This window comes from Pimephales promelas, chromosome 11 (genome assembly GCF_988280905.1).
Source record: "Pimephales promelas chromosome 11, fPimPro1.hap1.1, whole genome shotgun sequence".
NCBI lineage: Eukaryota > Metazoa > Chordata > Actinopteri > Cypriniformes > Leuciscidae > Pimephales > Pimephales promelas.
Window position 1 is genome coordinate 35,578,806 of NC_142779.1, and position 25,977 is coordinate 35,604,782.

Below are 25,977 nucleotides of genomic sequence, written 5' to 3' on the forward strand. Positions count from 1 at the left end.
TGCTTAGGGTAATATTTTCAAAGATGATTTCAGGCAGGACAGAATGAAAATAGATGGTTATTTACAGCGCAGATTAGCTTTAAAAGGTCAGAGTAAACACAATGAAAAGACAGCATGAGCTTAACACTCTACTGCATCTACCTCATGAAAAACAAATACATATAAATGCCTTGTTAATATGGATGCACGATATATTGGCCACCATATTGGTCTCTGTAATGGTCCCAAATGCAGTGGGATTTGAACCTTGTTGACAGGCACTGGAGGCATAAGAAAGACGTCTTAGATGTGGTGAGTCTCAAACACCAGGCAGATTGAAGAAATAATGTCTGTGCCCAGCTGCAGGACAAAGTGAAACACTTCGAGCTAGTTTTTCACGAGCTAATGTGTGTTTGCGATTCACTCACAAAAATGAATAGCTAAAGTTGGAGTAAATTTCCTTGCGATGTCAGGGCCTGAAAAGAAGAGAGAGGAAAAAGAGGGAGCTGACAAGGGCTTTAGACCCAAATAATAATGTATTGACCAACTTTTTCCAGTCAGATCAGAAAGATGCTCCCAGTCAGGCTAACGATAGCCAGGAGGCTAATGCTACAGCTAATGACATTATAAAGGACTTTGCATCCAGAAAGACAAGGAAGATGGCCGTAAAAGAGGCAAAGATACCAGGTAAGATAAGAAATAAGGTTCTGCATTTCCTTCTGATAAATGTGTAAGCAGAAGTGTAGCAGATCGTTTGTTATTGTTTGGTGTGTGTGTGTGTGTGTACCAATGTAGCTCATCACTGAGTGTACTGTCATATGATGATGTGATGTTTCATAGCTCAAAAGTTTTCATAGCTCAAAAGTCAAGTTCACCACAGCTATATCTGATACCAGGCTTCATGTCTGAATTGCTAATGTAAACACCATAACAATTCAATTCAAAGATACATTGATAGACAACCTCAGCCTGTTTGTTGTGAACTTGAGGTGTTTCGTTTTGTGTTGTTGAAGGAATCAGTTTTTTTGAACGAGTCGTAGCATTGTTTACTTTTAATATACCGACTTATGTTTCTCGTTCATGATAGTGTTGTTCTCTGTTCTGCTGAACACAACTCTGAAACGAGGCGTCAGCTGCGTTTTAAACTCGGATGCCAAATGCTTTATTGGCCATGAGCAGAAAACACAACCAAAGGTCAACTCAGCATTATTGTTGTGTGCGACCAAATCTTTCCTTAAACTAAATCTGGTCTGTAAACAGAGCCTCTGCGTCAGTAGAGCCATAGCAATTATTTTTGGAGTACGACCTGTTAAAGACCAACTGTGGAAACCGCACAGTTTTCAGTGCATCGGTTCTTCAAAGTTTCTGAATGACTAATCAAAGAGATGCTGGATCTGAGTCCTGTTCTGGATAAAACACTATGCTGGGAACAGCTTGGAACAAACACACCCTTTGCTTGGGTATGGCATGGAAATGTGAGCCTTAAGGAACGGTATGATCCACATAACACTGTGGGCTACAGAGAGAGAGAGAGAGAGAGAAATGCCTGCTGAGGCCTTTGACTGCTTCTGTTTGTTTGTGTCTTTTGCTCATACACTACAGGGGTGTTGCAAATCCTTTTTTTCTGATAGGGAAAAGTTTCTATGTTGTAAATATAATGTGAAGACTATAATCTTTATTTCCAGACACTCTGGAACAGCATTATAGTGTTGTTGACTGGCTAATGAAACGCGAACACACAGTCCCAAATCCTGTGCTTGGACAGTCAATCGCTCGTATCCCTGGTATCTTTAAAGAGGGAAGACGCCGATATTTTCCTGCGGTTTGGCCTCTCGTTTACACGAAAACCCTGTTTTTATCACAGAAAACGATTATTTCTAAAAACGCCGGCCAAAGTGGAGATTTCTGATGACTGTGTTGTTTCTCATTGGGGAGCCTCCTACTTTTCTCTTTGAAATGGACCTCTGAATGGCAAAGGCCTCTGATTACTGTGCATTTGGTATTGGCGTAAGGGTACATTTTAATTATGGAGATCATTTGACAGGACCAAATGCAAAAATTATATTTAGCATACTGCAGTGCTGTAGTGACATTCTTGATTGCTTGCTTTTATGCAAAAATTATAATTAGCATATTGCAGTGCTTTGAAATTTAGTCATTGAAATGTTTAGTCACAGCATACATAAGAATATGTTTTATTACACTCTTAGACCTTACCAGGTTTTTTTACAGTAAAATACTGGCAACACTGTTGCCAGTAATTTACCGTAAAAATGTACTAAAACTAATAAGTTGTATTTTTTAGTTAACTTGAGTTTTAGTGGATTTTTACAGTAAATTACTGGCAACAGTGTTGTAAAAATGCACTAAAACTAATAAGTTGTATTTTTTAGTTAACTTGAGTTTTAGTGCATTTTTACAGTAAATTACTGGCAACAGTGTTGTAAAAATGCACTAAAACTAATAAGTTGTATTTTTTAGTTAACTTGAGTTTTAGTGCATTTTTACAGTAAATTACTGGCAACGGTGTTGTAAAAATGCACTGAAACTAATAAGTTGTTAACTTGAGTTTTAGTGCATTTTTACAGTAAATTACTGGCAACGGTGTTGTAAAAATGCACTGAAACTGATAAGTTGTATTTTTTAGTTAACTTGAGTTTTAGTGCATTTTTACAGTAAATTACTGGCAACAGTGTTGTAAAAATGCACTGAAACTAATAAGTTGTATTTTTTAGTTAACTTGAGTTTTAGTGCATTTTTACAGTAAATTACTGGCAACGGTGTTGTAAAAATGCACTGAAACTAAAAAGTTGTATTTTTTAGTTAACTTGAGTTTTAGTGCATTTTTACAGTAAATTACTGGCAACGGTGTTGTAAAAATGCACTGAAACTAAAAAGTTGTATTTTTTAGTTAACTTGAGTTTTAGTGCATTTTTATAGTAAATTACTGGCAACGGTGTTGTAAAAATGCACTGAAACTAATAAGTCGTATTTTTTAGTTAACTTGAGTTTTAGTGCATTTTTACAGTAAATTACTGGCAACAGTGTTGTAAAAATGCACTGAAACTAATAAGTTGTATTTTTTAGTTAACTTGAGTTTTAGTGCATTTTTACAGTAAATTACTGGCAACGGTGTTGTAAAAATGCACTGAAACTAATAAGTTGTATTTTTTAGTTAACTTGAGTTTTAGTGCATTTTTACAGTAAATTACTGGCAACAGTGTTGTAAAAATGCACTAAAACTAATAAGTTGTATTTTTTAGTTAACTTGAGTTTTAGTGCATTTTTACAGTAAATTACTGGCAACGGTGTTGTAAAAATGCACTAAAACTAATAAGTTGTATTTTTTAGTTAACTTGAGTTTTAGTGCATTTTTACAGTAAATTACTGGCAACGGTGTTGTAAAAATGCACTGAAACTAATAAGTCGTATTTTTTAGTTAACTTGAGTTTTAGTGCATTTTTACAGTAAATTACTGGCAACAGTGTTGTAAAAATGCACTGAAACTAATAAGTTGTATTTTTTAGTTAACTTGAGTTTTAGTGCATTTTTACAGTAAATTACTGGCAACAGTGTTGTAAAAATGCACTAAAACTAATAAGTTGTATTTTTTAGTTAACTTGAGTTTTAGTGCATTTTTACAGTAAATTACTGGCAACGGTGTTGTAAAAATGCACTAAAACTAATAAGTTGTATTTTTCAGTGTTGCCAGTATTTTACTGTAAAAAACCTGGTAAGGTCTAACAGTATACACAGTGATATGTATGCATGTTGCATGGAAGGCAACGTTCAGTGAATTTGAAGCTGACATTTCAAAAAAGACAAGCCTGATCTACTCTTAGACTCTGTATGTTACCACAGCCCATTCTCACTCCCAAGGCGTCACCTAACTGACGCTTTGGGAAGCATTTGGACATGCTTCAATATCTGACGCTTTAGGCGCCCTTTAGCGTCAGTAAGATGACGCCCTAGGATCGCGTGTACCCTACCCCCACCCCACACCTAAACCTAACCGCGTCCTCTAACAGACGCATTCCTTTAGCGTCAGTTAGATGACGCCGTAGGATAGCGTCATGTAAGTGACGCTAAAGGGCGCCTAAAACGTCAAATATTGAAGCATGGTCAAAGGTGACGCCTTGGGGTGAGAATGCGTTGGTTACCATTATAATGCCACTTTCTCTCTCTGTTTGAACACCCAACACTTCATGGTCAATCTTTAAAGTCTATTTTCATCCTGCATTCATGACAGAAGGACAGAGCCATGAATCAAAGCTCAATTGAGGCTTTAAACATATGTAGTGGTTAAAAAACTAAACAAAATAAAAAATGAAGCAATGCCACACCTATTAACATCATCAGTGAATTAAGGACATGGCAGTGCAAGAAGGCGGACGATTCAATATGAGAAAGACACAGGAACTTTGTAAAAATGCTGTCCTCTTTTGTAACAGTCCTTAATTGGTCAAGAATTAGATGACCTACAATTATAATAACATAAACCTGCAATATTCATCATGTTGATTCCTGTTATTTAGTTTATCCTCTCTGACTAATTCATGGCTAGAGGGTTGGAAATCTCCTGCTAAGCTTAATTAGTGATCTTCATTAAGAAGATACTCAAGCCTATTGAATTTAAATTGACGAAAGGCACTGCAAGGCAACGAACGCCTCTATGCATTCACTTCTCTTCTTAAGCCTTCAGATTGCAGTGCAAAAATTAGATGCTAAATTAATTCCAGTTAATTCCATTATCTGGATATGCTCAATGTGTGTGATGTACCTTGCATTTTAAGTGATAATTAATTATGTTTTTTCATGGGAAAATCTCTTTGTCTCGATTAAAAAAAAAAAAAACGATAGCGTTTCTCAACCGACTGAGTGACAGAAAATATGACTAAAAATAATATTTTTGTAGTTATTAAGATATAGTGAGATAATAGTGGGAGAACGTGCCTTTTTGAAGAACGAGGCAGCACTTGGGAAGTTGCTCAATCAAATGATTGAAAAGCCTGAAATCACATGTTAAATCCTCTCAAATATGGCTTGGACATTTTTTCTCATCTGATACAAAAATAAATCATAGCTCTTCTATGTATTACAAAAAGAAAGATCTATGAGCGCTGATTAAACCTACGGGAACACACTGTGTATTCATAGGTTTTAGTCACGACCTGCTCTGAGTCCTCAAGGGTAAAACTGTATAAGGCCAGTCAATTCACCATCTGGTTGAAGCCAGGAATATTTACATCAGCAAAAACATGTTAGCACAATGCAAGCTTTGGGCACTTGTGATCCATATCCAGCAACTCACGTGCTATTATGGTAAATACCAAAAGCCGACGTGAAAATGCACATGAACAGCCCCTCATGTGGTATTTTCCACTGGGTAACTCAGAATATTTTGATGCACGAGTTGCCGAGATTGACCAACGCAAGAGTCGTGAATGGTAAAAATATGTACTATTCATGATCTAGAAACTATACAGTATATTATTTACCATTTGAGTTTTGATAAAACATTTTCTTGCTTTAGCAGATGACTAAAGCAATCTAAAATAGTTTTAGCTAAATAACAGTTTTGGATCTCCATCTTTTTACCACATTACGACAACAAAAGCACTTGAACGCAACACACTGGTAAATACCAGTTGAAACCAAGTGGAAAATATCATATTTTCCATAGCACGTGAACACACCATCAGTCACTAAAACCAGCGGGATGTTCTAAACTCATGAAAAGTGCCTCAATAAAACAGTGACATTTAAGGCTGCATTTACACTGCAGGTCTTGATGCCCAAATCCGATTTTCTGACTGTATCCGATTTTTTTGACGACCTGCTTACATCATCTTTTAAAAGTGACCCATATCCGATGTTTGCATTCACACTATATACACTTCTGAAACTACCAAATGCAGACGTTCTGATGGTTCTGAACCGGGAAATTAAGCAAAACAGCACGAAATTCAATGGATGCAGATGCGAATAAAAAAAAGTATCCAGTGTTTTCTTTCCACAATATTTCAATAAGTCATCAAAACATTGGTCTCGTAGCCTACGGCGGAGAAAAAAAAAGAGGAGAGGCTCTGGCCATGAGCACTTAAAACGATGCCTCATATCTCGTGAAATGTCTTCAAAAACGGATTTATTTCTGTAACAATCCTGCATTTTTGCCTGCACTCTTCACCCCAAACACTCAAACGACATGAAACCTCCGCATTGCTCCACTGTGTGTATCCTTTCTTCCATCGCGCGGCTCGCGCCTATAATCGCGCAGTTTTTAATGATGCATGACTCGCATTTACTGGGGAATATCCGATTTGTCTGCTTACGCACACGCAAATGCACGTATCCGATTCACATCCGATTTATTACCACATATGAATGAGGCCTGAATCCGATCTGAGAAAATCGGAATTCATGCGTTTTTTTCCTGCTTATACGTTCACCGGTCATATCCGATCTGCCACATGAGAGGAAAAAATCGGATTTGGGTCACTTGAACCATGCAGTGTAAACGAGACCTGAAATATCTAATTGATGAATCTTATTGATGATGGGTACTATATTTTATTTAAGTCAGCAGATGTTCCCAGAAAATTAACACAACATGATAAATGGTTGTGTTTTCTTTATAATGTTTTTTTTTTTAATGGAAAAAACGCTAATCGAGAAACTGCATTGAATCTGGGTTTATACACCTATACATATGCATTATCAACAAGGTGTATATTGAATTCTTACTAGTACTTAGTAGAAACATAGTAAAAATAACTGGCAGGCAGTGGAGAAAAGCCTTGTTTTAACGGCCAGTCACGTTAAATCTATGAATTAATTGTTTGTAACGTCCATCGAATATTCATACAGACCACTGAATAATAGTTGTGGTCAAACTGGACTGCATCTAATATTAATTCATAGGTGGGGCCCCAATGGGTCTGGCTTGAATTTCCCACTTAGGACCCACATAAGACTCTTACAGAGCCCATTTAAAGCCCATCTGGGTAAGTTGGATCCCGGGTGCAAGCCCACTTAAGGCCCATTTGGCCAGGTGGGGCCCAAATGGGTCTGACATGAATTGCCCAATTAAGACCCACACAGTACCCGTACTGGTCCCAATTTTAGTACATCTGGGCTTCCACAGCTTGCCCCAATGTGGATCCCGGGTGCAAGCCCATAATGGGGCCCACTTTTGCCGCCCATCAAGCCCTCATATGGGCCCCACATGTCATTGCTGGCTGGGAATTAATATTAATTTACTAACAAACAATATTGAGTACTTTACATGTATGACAAAAAATGGACCTGTCAGCAACACAATTGAAATAAGGCAGCAAACTTTAGCCGAGCAGGAGTGTGGCTGGTTCGTGAGAGTGTTGGGTAATTTTTTCACTTTTTTCCCTTGTTTGCACAACAGCAAATTTAATTGCAATGACAATTTATTTAATATCCAAAGGAGGTATTTTTGCATTCCCTTGACACTGCGAGTGCGAGCGGGGTATGAGACTGCTTTGTTGATTGTAATTGGATGGTTTGCGGGAGTGCAGAACAAAAAGCCACGTGAAACTGTTCAAGGGACCCCAGTCTGTGTCATCATGGGTTATGATGATTATAACGGGAGCATTCAAGACATTAGCAGTGTGAGTCCCATTCTGCACACTCAAAGACTCGCCATATTCATAGTTTGCACCTTAAAGCAGTAGAACCTTTTTTTTCTTGAAACTGAATATGTGGGTGATACCCTAGCTAACTAAAATATGTTTTTCTGACATATGTTTTGCCATTAAGTTTTTTCTGAATGTATTAAGAAGGTTTTTCTTGGTTTATGTGAACGTTTGAGGAACATTCCATTCTATCATTTTGGTTATTTTATGAAAACATGATTTCACGGTTCTGTTGTATTTGGACTTTTAGTTTGTTTACCTTCACGTTTTCTTTGTTGTAGTTTCCCGCCACTCTTTAGTCACTATGGTTTCTGTAATACGGTATTTTATTCGGGGAAGGAAGCGGGAACCGATGAACGTTCAACACTTTAATTATGAAATAAACAAACGTTAAATTAAAAGCGGCAGCCCCTCATGGACGACTGCCACACACATAACCAAAACATAACGTAAAATAGTCCAAGCCTGGTCCTATCTCATCCTTCACTGAAGAATAGACAAACTTTGCTCAGCTGGGACTCAAAACTGTGTTATGACACATTTTTTACAGATTGTGAACTTTTACAGAATACTGAAGTGAAAGTTATGGGAACGTTCCCTCTTATCTGGGACTGTCCCCGGAAACACAGTCTATTTTCCTACTTTAAAGTTTGTACAAGTCATTCACAGCAAAAATGACAAATAAACAGGACATATAAAAAGTGAGTTTTCTCCAACACATTCCCACTGGTGGATAATTAGAGACAATAATGGTGCAGTAAGTGGTTTCTGTGAAAAAACTGTTGATATTTAGATGTGTTCACACACACCATGTCGTAATTACTGCAATTGTACAGTATGATATACAAGAGTTCACTTCCTCGTAGAGCTCGTAATTACAGCTTGTAAGATAGTAGTTTTCTGAGAGCTCCTATCTGTAGTGTTGTGGGATTTGAACCGAGGGCCGTGTCAGATGAAGCCTGGGGCACATTTAAGCTCAAACGTTCAAGCTCAGTTTGATATGCCTCCTACTGCTGATTGGCCCACTGTCCTCCCTCATCATGAGTGACACGCCCCCTACTGCTGATTGGCCCTCTGTCCTCCCTCATCATGAGTGACACGCCCCCTACTGCTGGTTGGCCCACTGTCCTCCCTCATCATGAGTGACACGCCCCCTACTGCTGATTGGCCCTCTGTCCTCCCTCATCATGAGTGACACGCCCCCTACTGCTGGTTGGCCCACTGTCCTCCCTCATCATGAGTGACACGCCCCCTACTGCTGATTGGCCCTCTGTCCTCCCTCATCATGAGTGACACGCCCCCTACTGCTGGCTGGCCCACTGTCCTCCCTCATCATGAGTGACACGCCCCCTACTGCTGGTTGGCCCACTTTCCTCCCTCATCATGAGTGACACACCCCCTACTGCTGGTTGGCCCACTGTCCTCCCTCATCATGAGTGACACGCCCCCTACTGCTGATTCTTTAATGCATAATGCTGAAAATACGTTAGGATTTTTGTCAAACATATTCTGCCAAATTTAACAGAAACATGTTCAGGGCATAATTTAACTTAGCCAAGTCACAAAATATATGATATATAATTTATACCAAATATCAGATTGTCTGTCAGCTCATGAGATTAAAGAACCAGATATGTTGTATAATCTTCCATATACATCTGCTATTGTGTTTGTGTTTGTTTGTTCACTTTAGAGTTTGTGTGCTCATGTCTGTTTCTAGGTTGGTGTTCAGTCTGTCAATTGGTTCCCTGTGGTTTCTAATTGATTGTTGGTTCTGTTCAGGTGTGTCTTGTTAATTAGCTCCTCAGTTGTTGTCTATTTAAGCCTTGAGTTTCGTTCAGGAGTTTGTCAGTTCTATGTAACGTTAAGTTTGCTGTTCTGTTCCTGAAATTCCTGAGTTTGAGTTTGTTTTTTTTTAAATAAAGTTACTGCACTTCGACCCTGTTTCATCTCTGCTGCAACCCGACCGTGACTGTCTCTAATCTAGATTGTGGAAATAATGTTATTCATGTGTTCAAGGGCTCATATTAATGCTTCAGGGATTTTTTAATCTCATTCCAAAGCTCTTAACAGGAATATCAATGAAAAGAGAAGATATGGATGATGAAACGGCCAAACAGGGACAAAAAGAAGAAAAGTGTCATAACTGTGTTGTTGTGAACATGGCTTAAGGGCCGGGATTGTTGTGCAGGATCACAGGACGGATATAACTTGCATGTTGAGATCACAGTGTTTTGATGGGAGTCACAACAGAGAATATAACTTTGGCTTTTTTTTGGAAATATTTCCCCCCTTTGTTTTCACAATAGGAAATATTCTCCAGTAAAAGAGTTTTACACCATAAACCAAACCAAACAGCTGTGAGACTAATAAAACACAAATACACACCTTAAAGGAGTAGTTCACTTCAAAAAAAACTTTTGCTGATAATTTACTCGCCCCCATGTCATCCAAGATGTCCATGTCTTTCTTTCTTCAGTCGAAAAGAAATTAAGGTTTTTGATGAAAACATTCCAGGATTTTTCTCCATATAATGGACTTCAATGGGAACCAAACGGTTTAAGGTCCAAAAGACAGTTTCAGTGCAAACTGTTCAAAGGGCTTTAAACGATTCCAGACGATGAATAAGGGTCTTATCAAGCGAAACGATCGCTCATTTAAAAAATAAATGACAAAGTTTTCGTTTTATAAGCTCAAATGCTCGCCTTGCTCTGTTCTGTGACGCGCGTTCGTGACTCTCCTGTTCGAACTCGTTCATCAAAATGAACAAATCTTTTTTCGAGTCATGACTCGAAGGGTCTTAGATAAGACCCTTATTCATCGTCTGGAGTCGTTTAAAGCCCTTTGAACAGTTTGCACTGAAACTGTAATTTGGACCTTGAACCGTTTGGTTCCCATTGAAGTCCATTATATGGAGAAAATCCTGGAATGTTTTCATCAAAAACCTTAATTTCTTTTCGACTGAAGAAAGAAAGACATGGACATCTTGGATGACATCGGGGTTAGTAAATTATCAGCAAAAGTTTTTTTTTTACTACTCCTTTAATTATAATCCCAAGAAGATGTTGATGTCATAAATAAAAACACAACAAAGAACAAAAATAACATCATTTAACAGTGAACTTGAAAATCTCAAGAACTATGCCACTAACAAGGCAGCCGCAATCTAGTGATCATTTCATCTTCAAAAAGGCTTATGTCTTGTAAGCACAATTATAATGCAAAGCCAGCCAATCAGATTAGAGCTTGCCAGATAGAAAAAACATCTTTGCAGTTTGTGCACATGAGCAATCAGTGATTGGATTTACGGAGATTAATTGATGGTCAGCTTTAAGGCTTGTGAGCCTCTTGCTAAAGCAATCTGTCCTAACTAATGAAAGGGACCCGCTATTGGCAATGTGTGTATATATATATATATATATATATATAACTTTTTTTCACCTGCATCATTATTAATTGGCCTGTAATCCTTTTCAAATAAACCCCTAAACACAATGGTTTGTCAGTTTATATTAGTCAAATTAGTTAAGCAGACCAATATGAATTTCTTGAATAATCCGACATTAGATAATCAAGAAATTCATGCATTGTTTTAGTATTCATGAGTTCGAATGAATTGTGAAGGATTAAGAGACAACAAATGTCCATGCACGGGAAATCCTTCACAATAAAAAAAATCATAAGCATAGTTTTAATAACAACGCAATATTAATAATACGGAATAAGTAGGTGCATGTGCTTTAAATCAGATAATTATGACATCTGCTAGTCATCATAAACATGCCAAGAGAGCAGGCCAACAATCGCTAATTGTCTGATTTTATATTGCGAGCAGGAAAGGGTCGTCCCTAACGCCTACTGTTAAACACTGAATGGACTCTCTGTTGTTTCTGCATTCCAATGATAACACACTAGCTTGAAATCAATCACACATTACCATCCTCAAACCGCTTCATGTCGACGGCAGAGCTAAAGTCAGCAGAAGGTAAATGGTTTCCTCTAAAGTTAATCTGTTCAGCCATTGTTTTGGATCAGGATGCAAATGTGCTACGCAAGCATTTTTTACTCATTTTAAAGTTTGTCAGAAATATGTCAAACTTTCTTAAGTCATCATTTTCTGGGATGAGAAACAAGTATGTTGTCGCTATTAGCAAGACAGGCACGTATTTCATCCACAGGAGCTGCTAAATGATCAAGCGAAATCCAGAAAAGGCATGATTGCAAGAGGAGGTGGTGTAAATGTCTGTGGCATGATTTGATAATCACAGCTCTTGATTTGTGTTTCAGAATGAAGAGCAGCTTTTTTTTAATGTTTTTGTATGCTCCAATCATGAAACATTTCTGCTCATCTGGACACAGCGCCGGTTTTGTTTCTATCATTAGTTGGTGCAGACAGATGCTGTGTGCTCTGAAATGACTTTAATAATATGTCTGTTTTTACAGGTCACGACTGTGTTTGCAACCAAGCTCAAGTCTTTCACCTTTGTGCCACTTCTGAAAAGACTGCCCGTGGAGAACAGGATCTGGAAAAAGGTTCTTCAGGCTGGCAGAGCAAACCAGGTGATTCGGCTCAGCATGGGTCCTGTTCAAATTAAGACCATACTGTGTCAAAAGCAAAACATGACACCACACGGAAGGGGTTAATTAAAGGAGTAGTTCACTTTAAAAAAACAAACTTTTGCTGATAATTTACTCGCCCCCATGTCATCCAAGATGTCCATTTCTTTCTTTCTTCAGTCGAAAAGAAATTAAGGTTTTTGATGAAAACATTCCAGGATTTTCTCCATATAATGGACTTCAATGGGAACCAAACGGTTCAAGGTCCAAAAGACAGTTTCAGTGCAAACTGTTCAAAGGGCTTTAAACGACTCCAGACGATGAATAAGGGTCTTATCAAGCGAAACGATCGCTCGTTTAATAAATAAATAACAAAGTTTGAGTTTTATAAGCTCAAATGGTCGCCTTCTTCGCGACTCTCCGGTTCGAACTCGTTCATCAAAATGAACGAATCTTTTCCGAGTCAACTCATTAATTTCGTTCGTTGAATCAGCCAAATGACACGAAAAAAGATTTTTTCATTTTGATGAACGAGTTCGAACAGGAGAGTCACGAACGCGCATCACAGAACAGAGCAAGGCGACCATTTGAGCTTATAAAACTTAAACTTTGTTATTTATTTATTAAATGAGTGATCGTTTCGCTTGATAAGACCCTTTTTCATCGTCTGGAATCGTTTAAAGCCCTTTGAACAGTTTGCACTGAAACTGTCTTTTGGACCTTGAACCGTTTGGTTCCCATTGAAGTCCATTATATGGAGAAAATCCTGGAATGTTTTCATCAAAAACCTTCATTTCTTTTCAACTGAAGAAAGAAAGACGTGGACATCTTGGATGACATGGGGGCGAGTAAATTATCAGCAAAAGTTTTTTTTTAAAAGTGAACTACTCCTTTAATAACTTTGTGTAGTTCCAAATCCATATGCTGATATGTTTTTTCCATCGAACATGAATGTTTTAAAGAATTTTAAATAATGTATACAATGATAGTCCATGGTGAACATGGGTTCAACCACTTAAACAGCCCCCTTTTTGAGAAAAAGTTAGTTTAAAAAGTTTAAAAAGTAATGGAAGTTTAAATACTGTAAATCAAATGTACTGTACTAAATATGTATTATTTTATACAATATTATATATAAGTTGTGTTTCAAATTTAAAGTCGATATCATAAAAAATTAGAGATGTTTAGACCCTGTACTAAAAATAGCTACCGGGTGACACACACAATGCACTGAATTTTGTGTTGATGCATTCTCCTGTAACAAATTAACCCATTTCTGTCCAAACATCACAGAATATGGAGCCTTGAGACTCAGACCTTTCCGACGATATGTGTTTTGTCAAGATTAGATTCAAGTAATTCAAACACATTTTGTAATATAAAAAATGACACCGCCCATTAGGGGAGGAGCCAACTGAAAGAAATTAGAGTACCGTTTCCATGGTAACACAATCCGACATCACATTTAGATTAAAGATTCACAATCTTTTTTGCGTTGCAGTATTGCGTGCTTTGATCTTAATAACATCGTGTGTGTGTTTGGAACAGTCATAGTTCAGTGAACTGTTCCTTTAATTAGCAAATACTGATAGAGGGAGACTTCAGTGATTCCCCTCGGAGAAGATGACCTATGTGTGTGTAAAAGGGAAACTGCAGAAGGCATTTGCTGAAGGGCTTACACAACCAGGGTGGGTCATGCGTTCTTGCACGTGAGCAATACATGAGGGACATGGACCGAGCTGGAACGGGAAACACACGCACACATAAATGCATTCACTGACTCTCTCATATCGTCAAGATGCTCAGAAGCTAGAAATAGCCATCTGTAACTTCGGGACAGCTGCCACTTCAGATTTGGTGTCTCTTAGTAACATTTCCGTTTCCAATGTCAGACTTCCCGAGAGCCAGGGGACTTTGAGAAGAGCATGGCGGAGGAGGGTGTCTACAAGGCTGAGGTTATTTACATCCAAGAGCCGGGGGAAACGCTCCAGAACAACACTAAAAGTGAGGTTAGTATTGTGGTAACTCTGTATTAAAGGTAACACTTTACAATAAGGTTCATTAGTTAACATTAGTATGAACAAGACTTTAGTTAAAATGTATCATTAAAATCAAAAGTTGTATTTGTTAACATTAGTGAACTAACATGAACAAAACAATGCTCAACTTTCCTAATGAACCTTATTGTAAAGTGTTACCAAATTTTGTTCTGTAACTTACGGCTGAACCTTCTTTAAAAATGCCACAATTATATACAGTATAATGAATACGCTGATTGACCAGAAAACAAGCTATCGAAGCCATGACTTCCCAAGTCATAGTTTAGAGATGAACTGTTTGTAAAGTACATGTTCAAGTTGTTTTGGGATGGATGCTTAATATCTTTTAGCCGGCTCTAATGGGAGACATCATGATAATGAGTATACTGATAACACACGGCTGCTTTCTGTGTTGCAGATCCCAGTTAATTAAACACACACATTAGTGTGCTTACAAACTAGATAAGTTCTGACCGAGCAAGTGATGGATACGAGCATTTATTGTGTCTAATTAGTCTGTGCCAGAATCATGTTTACTTCTCTCGCCGATGGGGTCACTTAAACATGTAGACCATGTAGAGAATTACAAACTTGATATTTGAGATCGGATTGAACCGACTTGGGCAACAAGTGAGAAATTAGTCCCTCTAATAATGAGTTACTGTAATTGACCCTTCGCTAAGCCACGCCCGAAAACCGCCACTGGCCAATCATGTCTTAGCAACCGTAACTATGCGCGGGAGGTCTGGCAAGCTTTCCAACGAGGGAAGCATGCTGAAGCATTGTGCGTAGGGATTGTGCAAATCTGATACCGGTATACTAAAAGTTTGGACGGGGGAGAGGAATTATTTCCTGCCAGAAAATCTAAAAGCCAAGGGGAGAAATGATTGGCGTGATCTAGCGTCTATGTGCGAGACCCATTCACAATTACTGGTAAATGTCGACATGATTAACAAAAACACCTTTGCTTGGAAATATTGACGGTTCTTTGGTCATAATGATATAACGTAAAATAAGACGATTAAAGAGACAAGAGAAAGGCTCACTGACATATATTTCAGCATTTTGTTAATCGACGTCCTTCTAACGTTACCCCTTAACTTAACCCAATCCGATCGCGGCTCTCCCGGTATTAGTGTTATTCCACGAGATTTATTGATAAGCTGTTTGATTTATAATTATTAAGATTATTTTCACATACCCTGCTGTGTATGAACATAGCTGTTCCTCAATTTGTGTTTCCCATGTGAACGGTCAGCGTATGAGGCGCTGGGACTATAACGTGAGGCTTTAACTTCAATTTTTAAGAAATTATTCTCTAATCGGTTGCATATAATGTCGTGAATATATCCCTCGAATGCATACTGTAGTCCCCTTTGTCTTGCTCTCTCAGATATTTCACTTGTTCGCCGAAAATTACTAATTATCTCATTGGGAATGTCTGACACCGGGTGCATCCACACTATAATAGATGGGCCAGCCGCGAAAGCTTGACAGGCGTAGCAACAGTAACTAGGGAGGGCGGGGCTTAGCGACGGGTCAATTAGTCTGTGCCAGAATCATGTTTACTTCTCTCGCCGATGGGGTCACTTAAACATGTAGACCATGTAGAGAATTACAAACTTGATATTTGCGATCGGATTGAACCGACTTGGGCAGCAAGTGAGAAATTAGTCCTTCTAATAATGAGTTACACTGTAATTAGCAATCAGGCGTGTTAATAAACAAACAATTTGCTGAAATCAATGGTTAATCATCATGAGTTCTGTAATTTGCTTTCTTTCTCAGATTCAGTCAACTGACACTTTAACCCTTAAACCCCCCTCCACCCTAGTTGGTTCTCCCGCAGAATTGGGTAGCATAACCCCTGCCATGGAAACCAGCGTCAACAAACACCGTCTAGGATTTCACAACAGTGCCGAGGTCAGCTCAGGTCTGTGTTTAAATAGCTCGTCCCGGAGAGACGAGGTCCTTAGCCCCGCCAGCTCCCTGGATTTCCTCACATCCTCCAAGGAGTCGATTCTCTCCGAGGGCTGGGACAAGGACAGGAGCTGGTTCTCACGAGACGGTTCTCCGGGTCCTTTTAGCGGCACGGTTTCCCCGTGTTCCTCCGTGAGATCGGGGACTTTCACCCCCTCCGTGGTGAGAATCAAGCGGCTTTCTTTGGCTCCGGGCTCCAGTTTGCTGCAGATGTCGTCTGTTTGCGGGACACCCTGTGACAGTCGGACGACCTCGCCCTGTCCTCTTTCGCCCCGCGCCCGGCACAGAACTCCCCCGACACAACTCTCCCTGCTCACGGCGATCCTCAGGAAAGGCCGTCTACCCGTCCTGTCCTCTTCTTCGCAAAGACCGTACACTCCCTGCTGGCCCATCAGTCCCGTTAACATGTCGTCCTGTTTAGCGTGCTCGGCCGCCTCGTCTGTCGCACCCATGAACGTGTCCAAAGCCAAGTCTTGTACCTCCATAGACACAAAGTCTTTCCAGATTTCAAAGCCACAGATTTGGAAACGAGAGCTGGTTGAGGCACCTGACGAATCCCCACTCATCAAACCACCAGAAAGACCTACAAATCACATCTCTTCGCCAGTCCAGTCCAATGCTCACCTGTCTAAATCAAGTCCCAAGGGGATTCGTTTGCCGAATGTTCCTAGCGCTCTTTTGTGTGGCTCCGACTCCGGCATGAGATCTCCTACACCAAGATATCTGTCATGTTCCCGCAACGAGAACCATAAAAACCCACCAGTGTCAGCAGAATGTCTTGTATCTATAGATCCAAATAAGTCAGGCGAATCTTTAACACATAACGATGACACGAAACCTCATGCTAAGCCAGAAAAATATTCATTCCCACTGAAATCTGAGCTCTCCAATGAACCACATGTGAAACACATAGGACGTTCATCTGACAGTTTCGACTCCTTGGTACCAAAATATACTCTGAGTTCATGTACATCTCCTGCTCTGTCACACATCAATTCCATATCTCCAGTTTTAAGCCACAAAGAGAATACTGCTTGCATAAATGACGGGGAAAGAGTGCAGCCATCATCCCCGGCTTTTAGGCTGTCTCCCATGGGTCTCGCCCGCCGGCCCTACACACCTCCAGTCTCTCCGGCTTGTCCTCCCGTCCACCCAAGCTCCCGGTCCTCCACCCCAGATCGCGGCACCCGTCAGCTTTCCCCCTCTCCCTCATACTCTTTCTGTTCATCCCCCTCTCCATCCCAATGGGGAAGCACACCAGACTGCGCAGATGGGGACTGTAAAAACAGAAAGGTACAGTGCATGCTCTTTCGCTGCTTGCATGCCCTACCACTGAGAAGTGGTTTGCAATGCATCACACTCATGCAAAAGCACTAAATCTGTAGCAAAGGGCACCCTTGGTTTGATCAATACATGCATGGTGTACCACAGTAGAGATGCTTGCACGGCCATCTCTGGGGAGTACGGTTTTAAGCTTTTTCCACACAACACGAATGCAGACTGAGATGTTCTGAACTGATGGTGATGTTTATGTTGATATGCAAGCAAATGCATGGGTATATTGGCTTTTTTATATGTATTCATGCCAGAGATGGGGACTCGAGTCACACTTGAGTCACACAAACAGCTGACTTCAGACTTGACTCGTGACTCGACCCAAAAGACTTGTTTTCATGCAATTATTGCTTTTTAAATCTAAATTCATTTTAATGTATTTCTATTTTCTTTTATTGGCGCAAACGTTGGGGGAAGCGTATGATAAGCTGCATGTCCCCCGCCATTTGTCATACTGTGCATGAGACAGAGCGTATTTAGGCCACGCCCACAGAGGGGGAAAACAATCCAACCGTCTCCATTGACTTTGTACGAGGGCGTATTGCATTCACTTGAAGAAAAAAATCGACTCTGTTTTTCTGAATTAACGAGTTAATTTTTCATGAGAAAAAAGTTTTTGCTCTGTTTTTCTGAATTAACGAGTTAATTTTTCATGAGAAAAAAATTTCTCTGTTTTTCTGAATTAATGAGTTAATTTTTCATGAGAAATTTTTTTTGCTCTGTTTTTCTGAATTAACGAGTTCATTTTTCATGAGAAAAAAAAATTTTTGCTCTGTTTTTCTGAATTAACGAGTTAATTTTTCATGAGAATTTTTTTTGCTGTTTTTCTGAATTAATGAGTTAATTTTTCGTGAGAAAAAAAGTTTTTGCAATGTTTTTCTGAATTAACGAGTTAATTCAGAAAAACAGAGCAAAAAAAATAAAATTCCATGAAAAATTAACTCGTTAATTCAGAAAAACAGAGCAAAAACTTTTTTTCTCATGAAAAATTAACTCATTAATTCAGAAAAACAGAGCAAAATATTTTTTTTTCTCATGAAAAATTAACTTATTAATTCAGAAAAACAGAGCAAAAAAGATTTCCATTAAAAATTAACTCGTTAATTCAGAAAAACAGAGCAAAATATTTTTTTTCTCATGAAAAATTAACTCATTAATTCAGAAAAACAGAGCAAAAAAAATTTCCATGAAAAATTAACTCGTTCATTCAGAAAAACAGAGAAAAAACTTTTTTTCTCATGAAAAATTAACTCATTAATTCAGAAAAACAGAGCACATTTTTTTTCTCATGAAAAATTAACTCGTTAATTCCGAAAAACAGAGTAGATTTTTTTTCTTCAAGTGAATGCAATACGCCCTCCGTAACTTTGCGTCTAGATATCTCATAATTTCAACAAAAGTTGGCGTTGTAAATCATCCCGCTGCTCCGCGATCTGCACCGTCATCACAGACAAGAAAGCGCTCTCTCTTTCTCTCCAGTTCAATGTTGTCGGATCCAAATATGGTCATTTCCTTTTAATCAGCAACCAATCGCGAAAGTAAATAGGGGGATTTAACTCTAAATGAGCAATCTCATTGGCCTGATGCAAATCTTTAGATCCCGTTTTGCGTTTTCTCAAAATGACTTTTCTCTCAAACTCCACGTCTGAAATCTCCACTATATACCAAACCTAATACACCAAACTGTCCAGTCTTGTACCTAGTTTTATTATGAAGACTTTTACAGATGGATTTGTAAATATATTAATTCTAGCTTGATTTATATAACATTGTTTTTCTAAAAAACGTGGCGAAAATCTATTTAAGGCGATCTGATTACAGGATAACAAAAGTAGATATCCATAAATATCTATTTTTCCCCCATCTATTACTGTATGTGAACACAATGAAAAAAAATATTTTAAACCTGGCATTATCTAATAGGCTACTCAGATTTTTCGCACATATTTAATTAGACAATGCCTAATAATTTAAGACTTGAGACTTGACTTGGACTTCCAAAAAATGACTTGTGAACATCTCTGATTCATGCATGCATTCCCTCCAATAAGGAGAAAGCACAACATGGCTTTTTATTTTTGATAACATTTTCCATGCAAATGCAACAATTATTGTGCCAGGACTGTTTTGTGATCGGGAATTACTCATATAGCGCCTAGCCTTATCGCATAGCACGGGGACTGTAGATTATGTTATTGAAGTCTTCTTTTATGACTTCTCAACTATTCTTTCCTAAAGACACACAGGATCAAATCCACCTACAAGGCGCTCGCTGCGATTCCTACGAATACTCTGCTCCTGGAACAGCAGGTGAGCCGCTTCATCGAATTACTCTAAATTACAGCTATTATTGAGTGTACAGTTAATAAACGGATCTCATTCAGTGTCATTTTAAGCCATTAACTCAGTGTTATTTTTGGATTCAATGCAGTTGTATTCTATTGTCGTTAAAGAGGCTGAAATTGAAGTTGATGGACAGCAGAATGGTTTTTTATATAAGCAGTCAAAGGGACCCTTACCAGAACAAGCAGAATGAGTCATCCACATTGTGTACCTCATGAGAGGTTAAACTGTACCGAACAGGGGTCAGAGAATAGAGGGATGATCAATATAAGACGCGAGCAGACTCACATCTTTGGGATTGAGAGTTGCTTCTAAAACCTCCTTCCATCCACTTGCTTGCTAAGGTCAAGAATATATTGCCTCATTAAAGGATTAAAGCTTCATCTGCATTTCTTAATTTTTCCCTGCTGAAGGCTATAGATGAAGATGTCAACAAGAAAGAGGCGTCGCTCAACCCTGCAGACAACTATTCTTGGGAGGACCCACATGAAGAGGTAGAGACACGTATGGACAGTATACCACGTGGTGGCTGGTGGAACCTGGAGATATTTTGCTATATAACTCTATAGTTCAGTTGGCAGGACTGCTTTACACTGTAAAAAATGATTTTTTGGTTAAGTAAATACTAGTGAAAAAACCCAATGTAATTTACTTGAAAAAGTTAGTTCAGGCAAGAATTTAAAAAACTACTTATTTCAAGCGATAAATGAAAGTGTAATATCAACTCAATAAAATTAAGTAAAAATTACTCAACTTTTCTGATACTGGGGTTCCCATCATGCACTGGACCTTGAATAAATAATGAGGTTCATTTTTCACTGGTTTCCAGCTGTATTTACACTGTTTTATCATTGATTTTTGTTTTCAGTATTAGTAAATTGCCATTTTGTGACATTTCGAGTAAATTTTTAGCTTAAAACGACACATTCAAACACAAAAACGATCCATCAAATGTTACCACCATTGTGTATTGTCTACCAAGTATTGAGGTGTTAAAGTCTGACATAATGTATATATAAATTACTTAGATGATCTAAGTAAAGAACGTACTATAAATAGAGTTGGGTATCGTTTGAATTTGAACGATTCTGATTCCGATTCCGATTCCTTGTTTCGATTCCGGTTCCCAACGATTCTCGATTCCGATTCTTTTAAGAGGCAGGGTCAAAAAAGTTTAGCTAACCTTGCTAACCAACGGCCTTTCTGAAGGAAATACTCCTTCTGTCACAAATACTCCTATTGTCACAAATTTTGCATTTTGCCTAGATTTCGTTATTTTTAGAAAAGTGAAGCCACACTTTGGATCGCCGACGTAAGGTACACAGCATGTTCGACTCGCGCGGTTATGCCAACACTTCCGGTAGATGCTTCTTCGTTGGTGTTGTTCAGCGGTTTCTTCTTCCGCTCGGCGGACTGTGAATATCGAAACTAGGAATCGAAATTTTAACTTTTGAACGATTCCGGGAAAAACTAAAAGTTAGTCTCGGTTCCAATCGATACTCGATTCTCGATACCCAACCCTAACTATAAATGACTAATAAAATTCAAGATAATTGTTTTAGTGAAGTGTAATACAAAGGCAAAGGAAATCGGTATTAATCAACCTTTTACAAGCCGAGTTAAAATTACTTATTTTTTTGTAAAGTTTACTTAATTCCACATTCCAAGTAAATTTAACTTAAAGATTTCTAATTAAAGCTACTGATAAATATGTTTAGGTTTTTACTTGGCAAATCTTTGTAAATTTACTAGCATTTTCTGAGTGAGATCGTTTAGCAAGGTTTTTTCAAGTAAATCCTACTCCAAATTTTTTACAGTGTACATGTGTGAAAATAAATTATGAGAGACTGAGATTTGCCCCAAATAAAACATTTTTATAATTGACTTTTAGAACTTTGACTTGCATCTTTGCACTGACAACATATCTTTTAACCCTTTAACTGACTTCTCAATCATACGGTTGAGCCCATTTTAAGTCACTATATTTTATTGAGACTTAACTCAAACTGATTGAAGTATATTATGCCCCAAAAAATCCACTAGATTTCACAATGTCAATCAACAGCATTGGTCACAGCACTTAATCACCCCAGCCATGTGAACTGTTTCTGGTGAAATTTTGCAAGCTATGCATATTTTTTTTTTTTTACAAATTACACTGTAAGATCCTTAAATTTACAAAATTATGTTACTATGCTATGAAAAAATGTAAAAAATGTAATTTTTCGTTACATACATAACGGTTAATTGTCACCCCTCTTTTTGAGAATGGACATTGCAATGCACTATTAAAACTTGGTTGTAATTCAAGTATGCTTTGGAATAAAGGCCTATGTTTAGTCTTGATTTAAAGAAAACACTCAGCAGATTATTGCTGAAGTAAAAGCACTTCAAAAATTAAGGAAGTTTTAAATTTACATTAAATCAAATATACTGTACTAAATATTTTTTCTTTTATATAAAATATACAATTTTTTTTCTTATAAAATTACTATAAAATCAAAGCCATATATCTAACCAAGTTGTGTTCCAAATTTGAAGTTGATTTCACAAAAATTGAGATTTTGTTTTGGCGTAATACCAAAAATGACATCATTTCCATTGAATTTAATTATATGCATTCTGCTGTAACAAATTAATACATTTCTGTCAAAATATCACTTTTGTCACAAAATATAGAACCTTGAGACTCAGACCTTTCGGACAATGTGTTTTGTCAAGACTAGAAAAGGTTTTGATCATGAATTATGATGGGCAATGAAAAAGTATGGCAAAGTATGTGTATGAATTACGATACCATTCATTCCCATTAAGTGACATCTCAACCATTTGTAGAGGCCGATATTTTAAAAATGATGGGATGTGTTGAACAAAAAAAATACATTGAGTGTGGTTACTAGCGACATAAGAAGATAAGAAATGCAAACAAAACGTTTTCATCACTTTTTTTTTCAAAGGGTTAATTTGCATCCATTAGCCATTAAATGGAATAAATAATAAAATGAGATGTAGTACCAATAACAGATACGTATTTAACTCTCTGGACTTTCCACAAATATATATCTCTGTTTGATATATTGAATATATTTAAATGTGCAGCAAAATTCACTACATTCTGATATTGTATGCAGCAGTCCCGTGCCGTGATACACCTTTTGTCTGAGTGTGTGACGTGTGAATGTGTGTGTGCAGATGTGCTCTCCTGCGCAGCTCCGTCAGCAGACCGCAGACCTGTACGCCACTATTGATGAAGTCCTTGAGGAGTCAATCCAGAAAGTGAGCCCACACAAAACACACTCCTTAACAATATTCCTTTTATCCGCCGATTCTCATGTTTTAATCTATTTTTTCCCAGCATCATTCAGATGTGAACAGAGCCACTCTGCAGTCTCTGGCAGTGGAGACATCAAGGGTGTGTAATTAAAGATGGACACTTATCTCATCTTCATTTTGATTATTCGCGACAGAATCACGCTTGTCGAGGAATAAAATATTTCTTGTTTGTGTGTATAATCAGTCTTCAACGTTGACTTTAAATGTGAGTTGTAATAAAAAGTAGAAAAATATCAAATCAAATAAAAAGAAAACAGATTGCCATTTGTAAGAGCAACAACCTCCTGATTATTATTAAAGGAGTAGTTCACTTTTGAAAAAAACTTTTGCTGATAATTTCCTCACCCCCATGTCATCCAAGATGTCCATGTCTTTCTTTCTTCAGTTGAAAATAAATGAAGGTTTTTGATGAAAACATTCCAGGATTTTCTCCATATAATGGACTTCAATGGGAACCAAACGGTTCAAGGTCCAAAAGACAGTTTCAGTGCAAACTGATCAAAGTCCTTTAAACGAATCATTTCGATTTGAATCACAACGAATCATTTTCCAAGACAATTTGTTTGTTTCATTCGTTGAATCAACCAAATGAGTCAGAAAAAGATTTGTTCATTTTGATGAACGAGTTCGAACAGGAGAGTCACGAACGCGCGTCACAGAACAGAGCAAGGCGAGCATTTGAGCTTATAAAACTTAAACTTTGTTATTTATTTATTAAATGAGCGATCGTTTCGCTTGATAAGACCCTTATTCATCGTCTGGAATCGTTTAAAGCCCTTTTAACAGTTTGCACTGAAACTGTCTTTTGGACCTTGAACCGTTTGGTTCCCATTGAAGTCCATTATATGGAGAAAATCCTGGAATGTTTTCATCAAAAACCTTCATTTCTTTTCAACTGAAGAAAGAAAGACATGGACATCTTGGATGACATGGGGGCGAGTAAATTATCAGCAAACGTTTTTTTGCAAAAGTACATTTAATACGTCTGTCAGCAATATGCGATATGCGAAAGAATTCGATCTCTAACACTGTCAGCCGCTGCTGACATTGGATTGGATTATATTCACTGTACTTGCATTGAAAATGTGTGCGTAAATCATTCCTTTTTCTTTTATTCTGAATTTCCGATCACAGACATCATCACCATCCCCAAAACTATTGGGACGGGAAACAAGATATGTGAGTATTTCCACTGATCTCTGTACGTATTTTACACTCAGGCTTCTGAGAAGGCAAATCTGACAAATCATTCATTATAAAAGTGATAGTTAAATAGATTGCATATTAAAATGCAATCGCAGAGCTCTAGAAACATTGCTACTGTAAGACTTTGATAACACATTTTTGGCTTTTAAAAAAAAAAATCAATTTAATTCTGAGCACTGAAGCCAATCGAAGACCCAGATTTCACACCTACAGAAGTATAGAAAACTCATTGAATGCATCTTTGATGCGGACAAGAAAAGATATGGGTAGCATTTTCATCTTCCAAATGTTGATAAGCCTATTCATTGTGCAGTCTTAACTATTAACAATTACATAGTCACATTTTAGCTGCATGCCCCTGCTGTTCCCCGTCTGAACAGAACCGAGAGCCATTTTGGGTTCTCAGCCCACCAGTAGAAGAGCTGGTAATCAGAGTAAATGTGTGTTATTCAGTCAGACCCATCACACATCCACACGCTGCGGCTTTATGCCTATGAATATAAAGTGTGGACACGTTACAACAGTTGACCCATAAACTAGACCTTTTTCTATTGCTAAAGGATTATTATTTACTTTCTTTTTATGACAAGAATCGTGTTTTGTTACTGAAGTATTTACTTTATAATAGTGTTATTTTAGACCCTGTTTTCATTCTGAGAGCTGAGTTTCGTCTCGCTTCTTATTATATGCAAATTACAGGATTTGGACACTCAGTTTGCTATTGTTGTTTCACAGATTTTGCCTTTAGAAAGATTTACAGTTTTTCTCCATTGGTTTGGCTCATTTCTTGAAACAGAAATTACATTCTCAAAACAACATGGACAAACCTCCAAACTACTTGGGAATTGTTCACAACAGAATTGAATTTCTCATTCACTTCATCAAATTGCAAATGCCTAAGTACATGTGTCAATGTCTCAGTACATCTTTGCAAATGATTAAGTACAGGTAGCCTACATTTAGCACAATTTCCAAGTCTTGTTGATCTAAACTGATTCTCAGTCTAATGGTTGTTCACTCCAAAACGTGTCATTTCATTGTATAAGTCATCACATGCACAATAGTCTGTTCAATTGTCAAAAATTAGTCAAGAACATAATACCATGAATACCATATATGAATCCCTTGGAACATTTGATACATACACAAGGAGTTTCACACATCTCAGATGACCAATCAAACCGTACATTTGGTCAAAGAGCTGCAATTAGTGCCTCCCAATGTAAATCTGTCTAATATCTATATCTAATCTATCTACAGTTTTTCTCAGTCGCTTTGGTGCATTTCTCACATCACTATTTACATTTGCACAACAGTTAGTTCAACCTCCACAACATTTAGTCATTTGTGCACAGCAGTTTCTCATTCCTTCCAACAAATTGCAAATGCTTTTGGACATGCAACAATTGATTTCATACAAGTCACTGCTGTTTTATAACATTATCATTTGCTTATGTCATATCAGTCCAAATTAACTATACTTGTGAATGCTGAATAGTCATTCCATATAAAACTAAAAGTCCTCATTTCATTGCTTAAGT

General features: G+C 37.9%; 1 protein-coding gene across 6 annotated transcripts in view; it reads left to right on the top strand.

Moving 5' to 3' along the window:
- mlip (muscular LMNA-interacting protein) overlaps positions 1-25,977 on the top strand; it is a 48,641-nt gene that overhangs the window by 4,740 nt on the left and 17,924 nt on the right. Inside the window, exons 1-9 of one of the 6 annotated variants that reach the window (XM_089117343.1) lie at positions 186-291; positions 12,087-12,203; positions 14,093-14,209; positions 16,028-17,512; positions 19,793-19,864; positions 20,311-20,391; positions 23,090-23,173; positions 23,253-23,309; positions 24,365-24,409. In XM_089117343.1, the coding sequence (XP_088973469.1) occupies positions 229-291; positions 12,087-12,203; positions 14,093-14,209; positions 16,028-17,512; positions 19,793-19,864; positions 20,311-20,391; positions 23,090-23,173; positions 23,253-23,309; positions 24,365-24,409 (2,121 nt within the window). In that variant the 5' untranslated portion in view covers positions 186-228. Of the gene's footprint in view, positions 1-182; positions 292-331; positions 667-12,086; positions 12,204-13,710; positions 14,210-16,027; positions 17,513-19,792; positions 19,865-20,310; positions 20,392-23,089; positions 23,174-23,252; positions 23,310-24,364; positions 24,410-25,977 lie in introns of those variants that run through there. The other 5 variants (XM_089117346.1, XM_089117347.1, XM_039690660.2 and 2 more) reach the window with 5 other exon arrangements.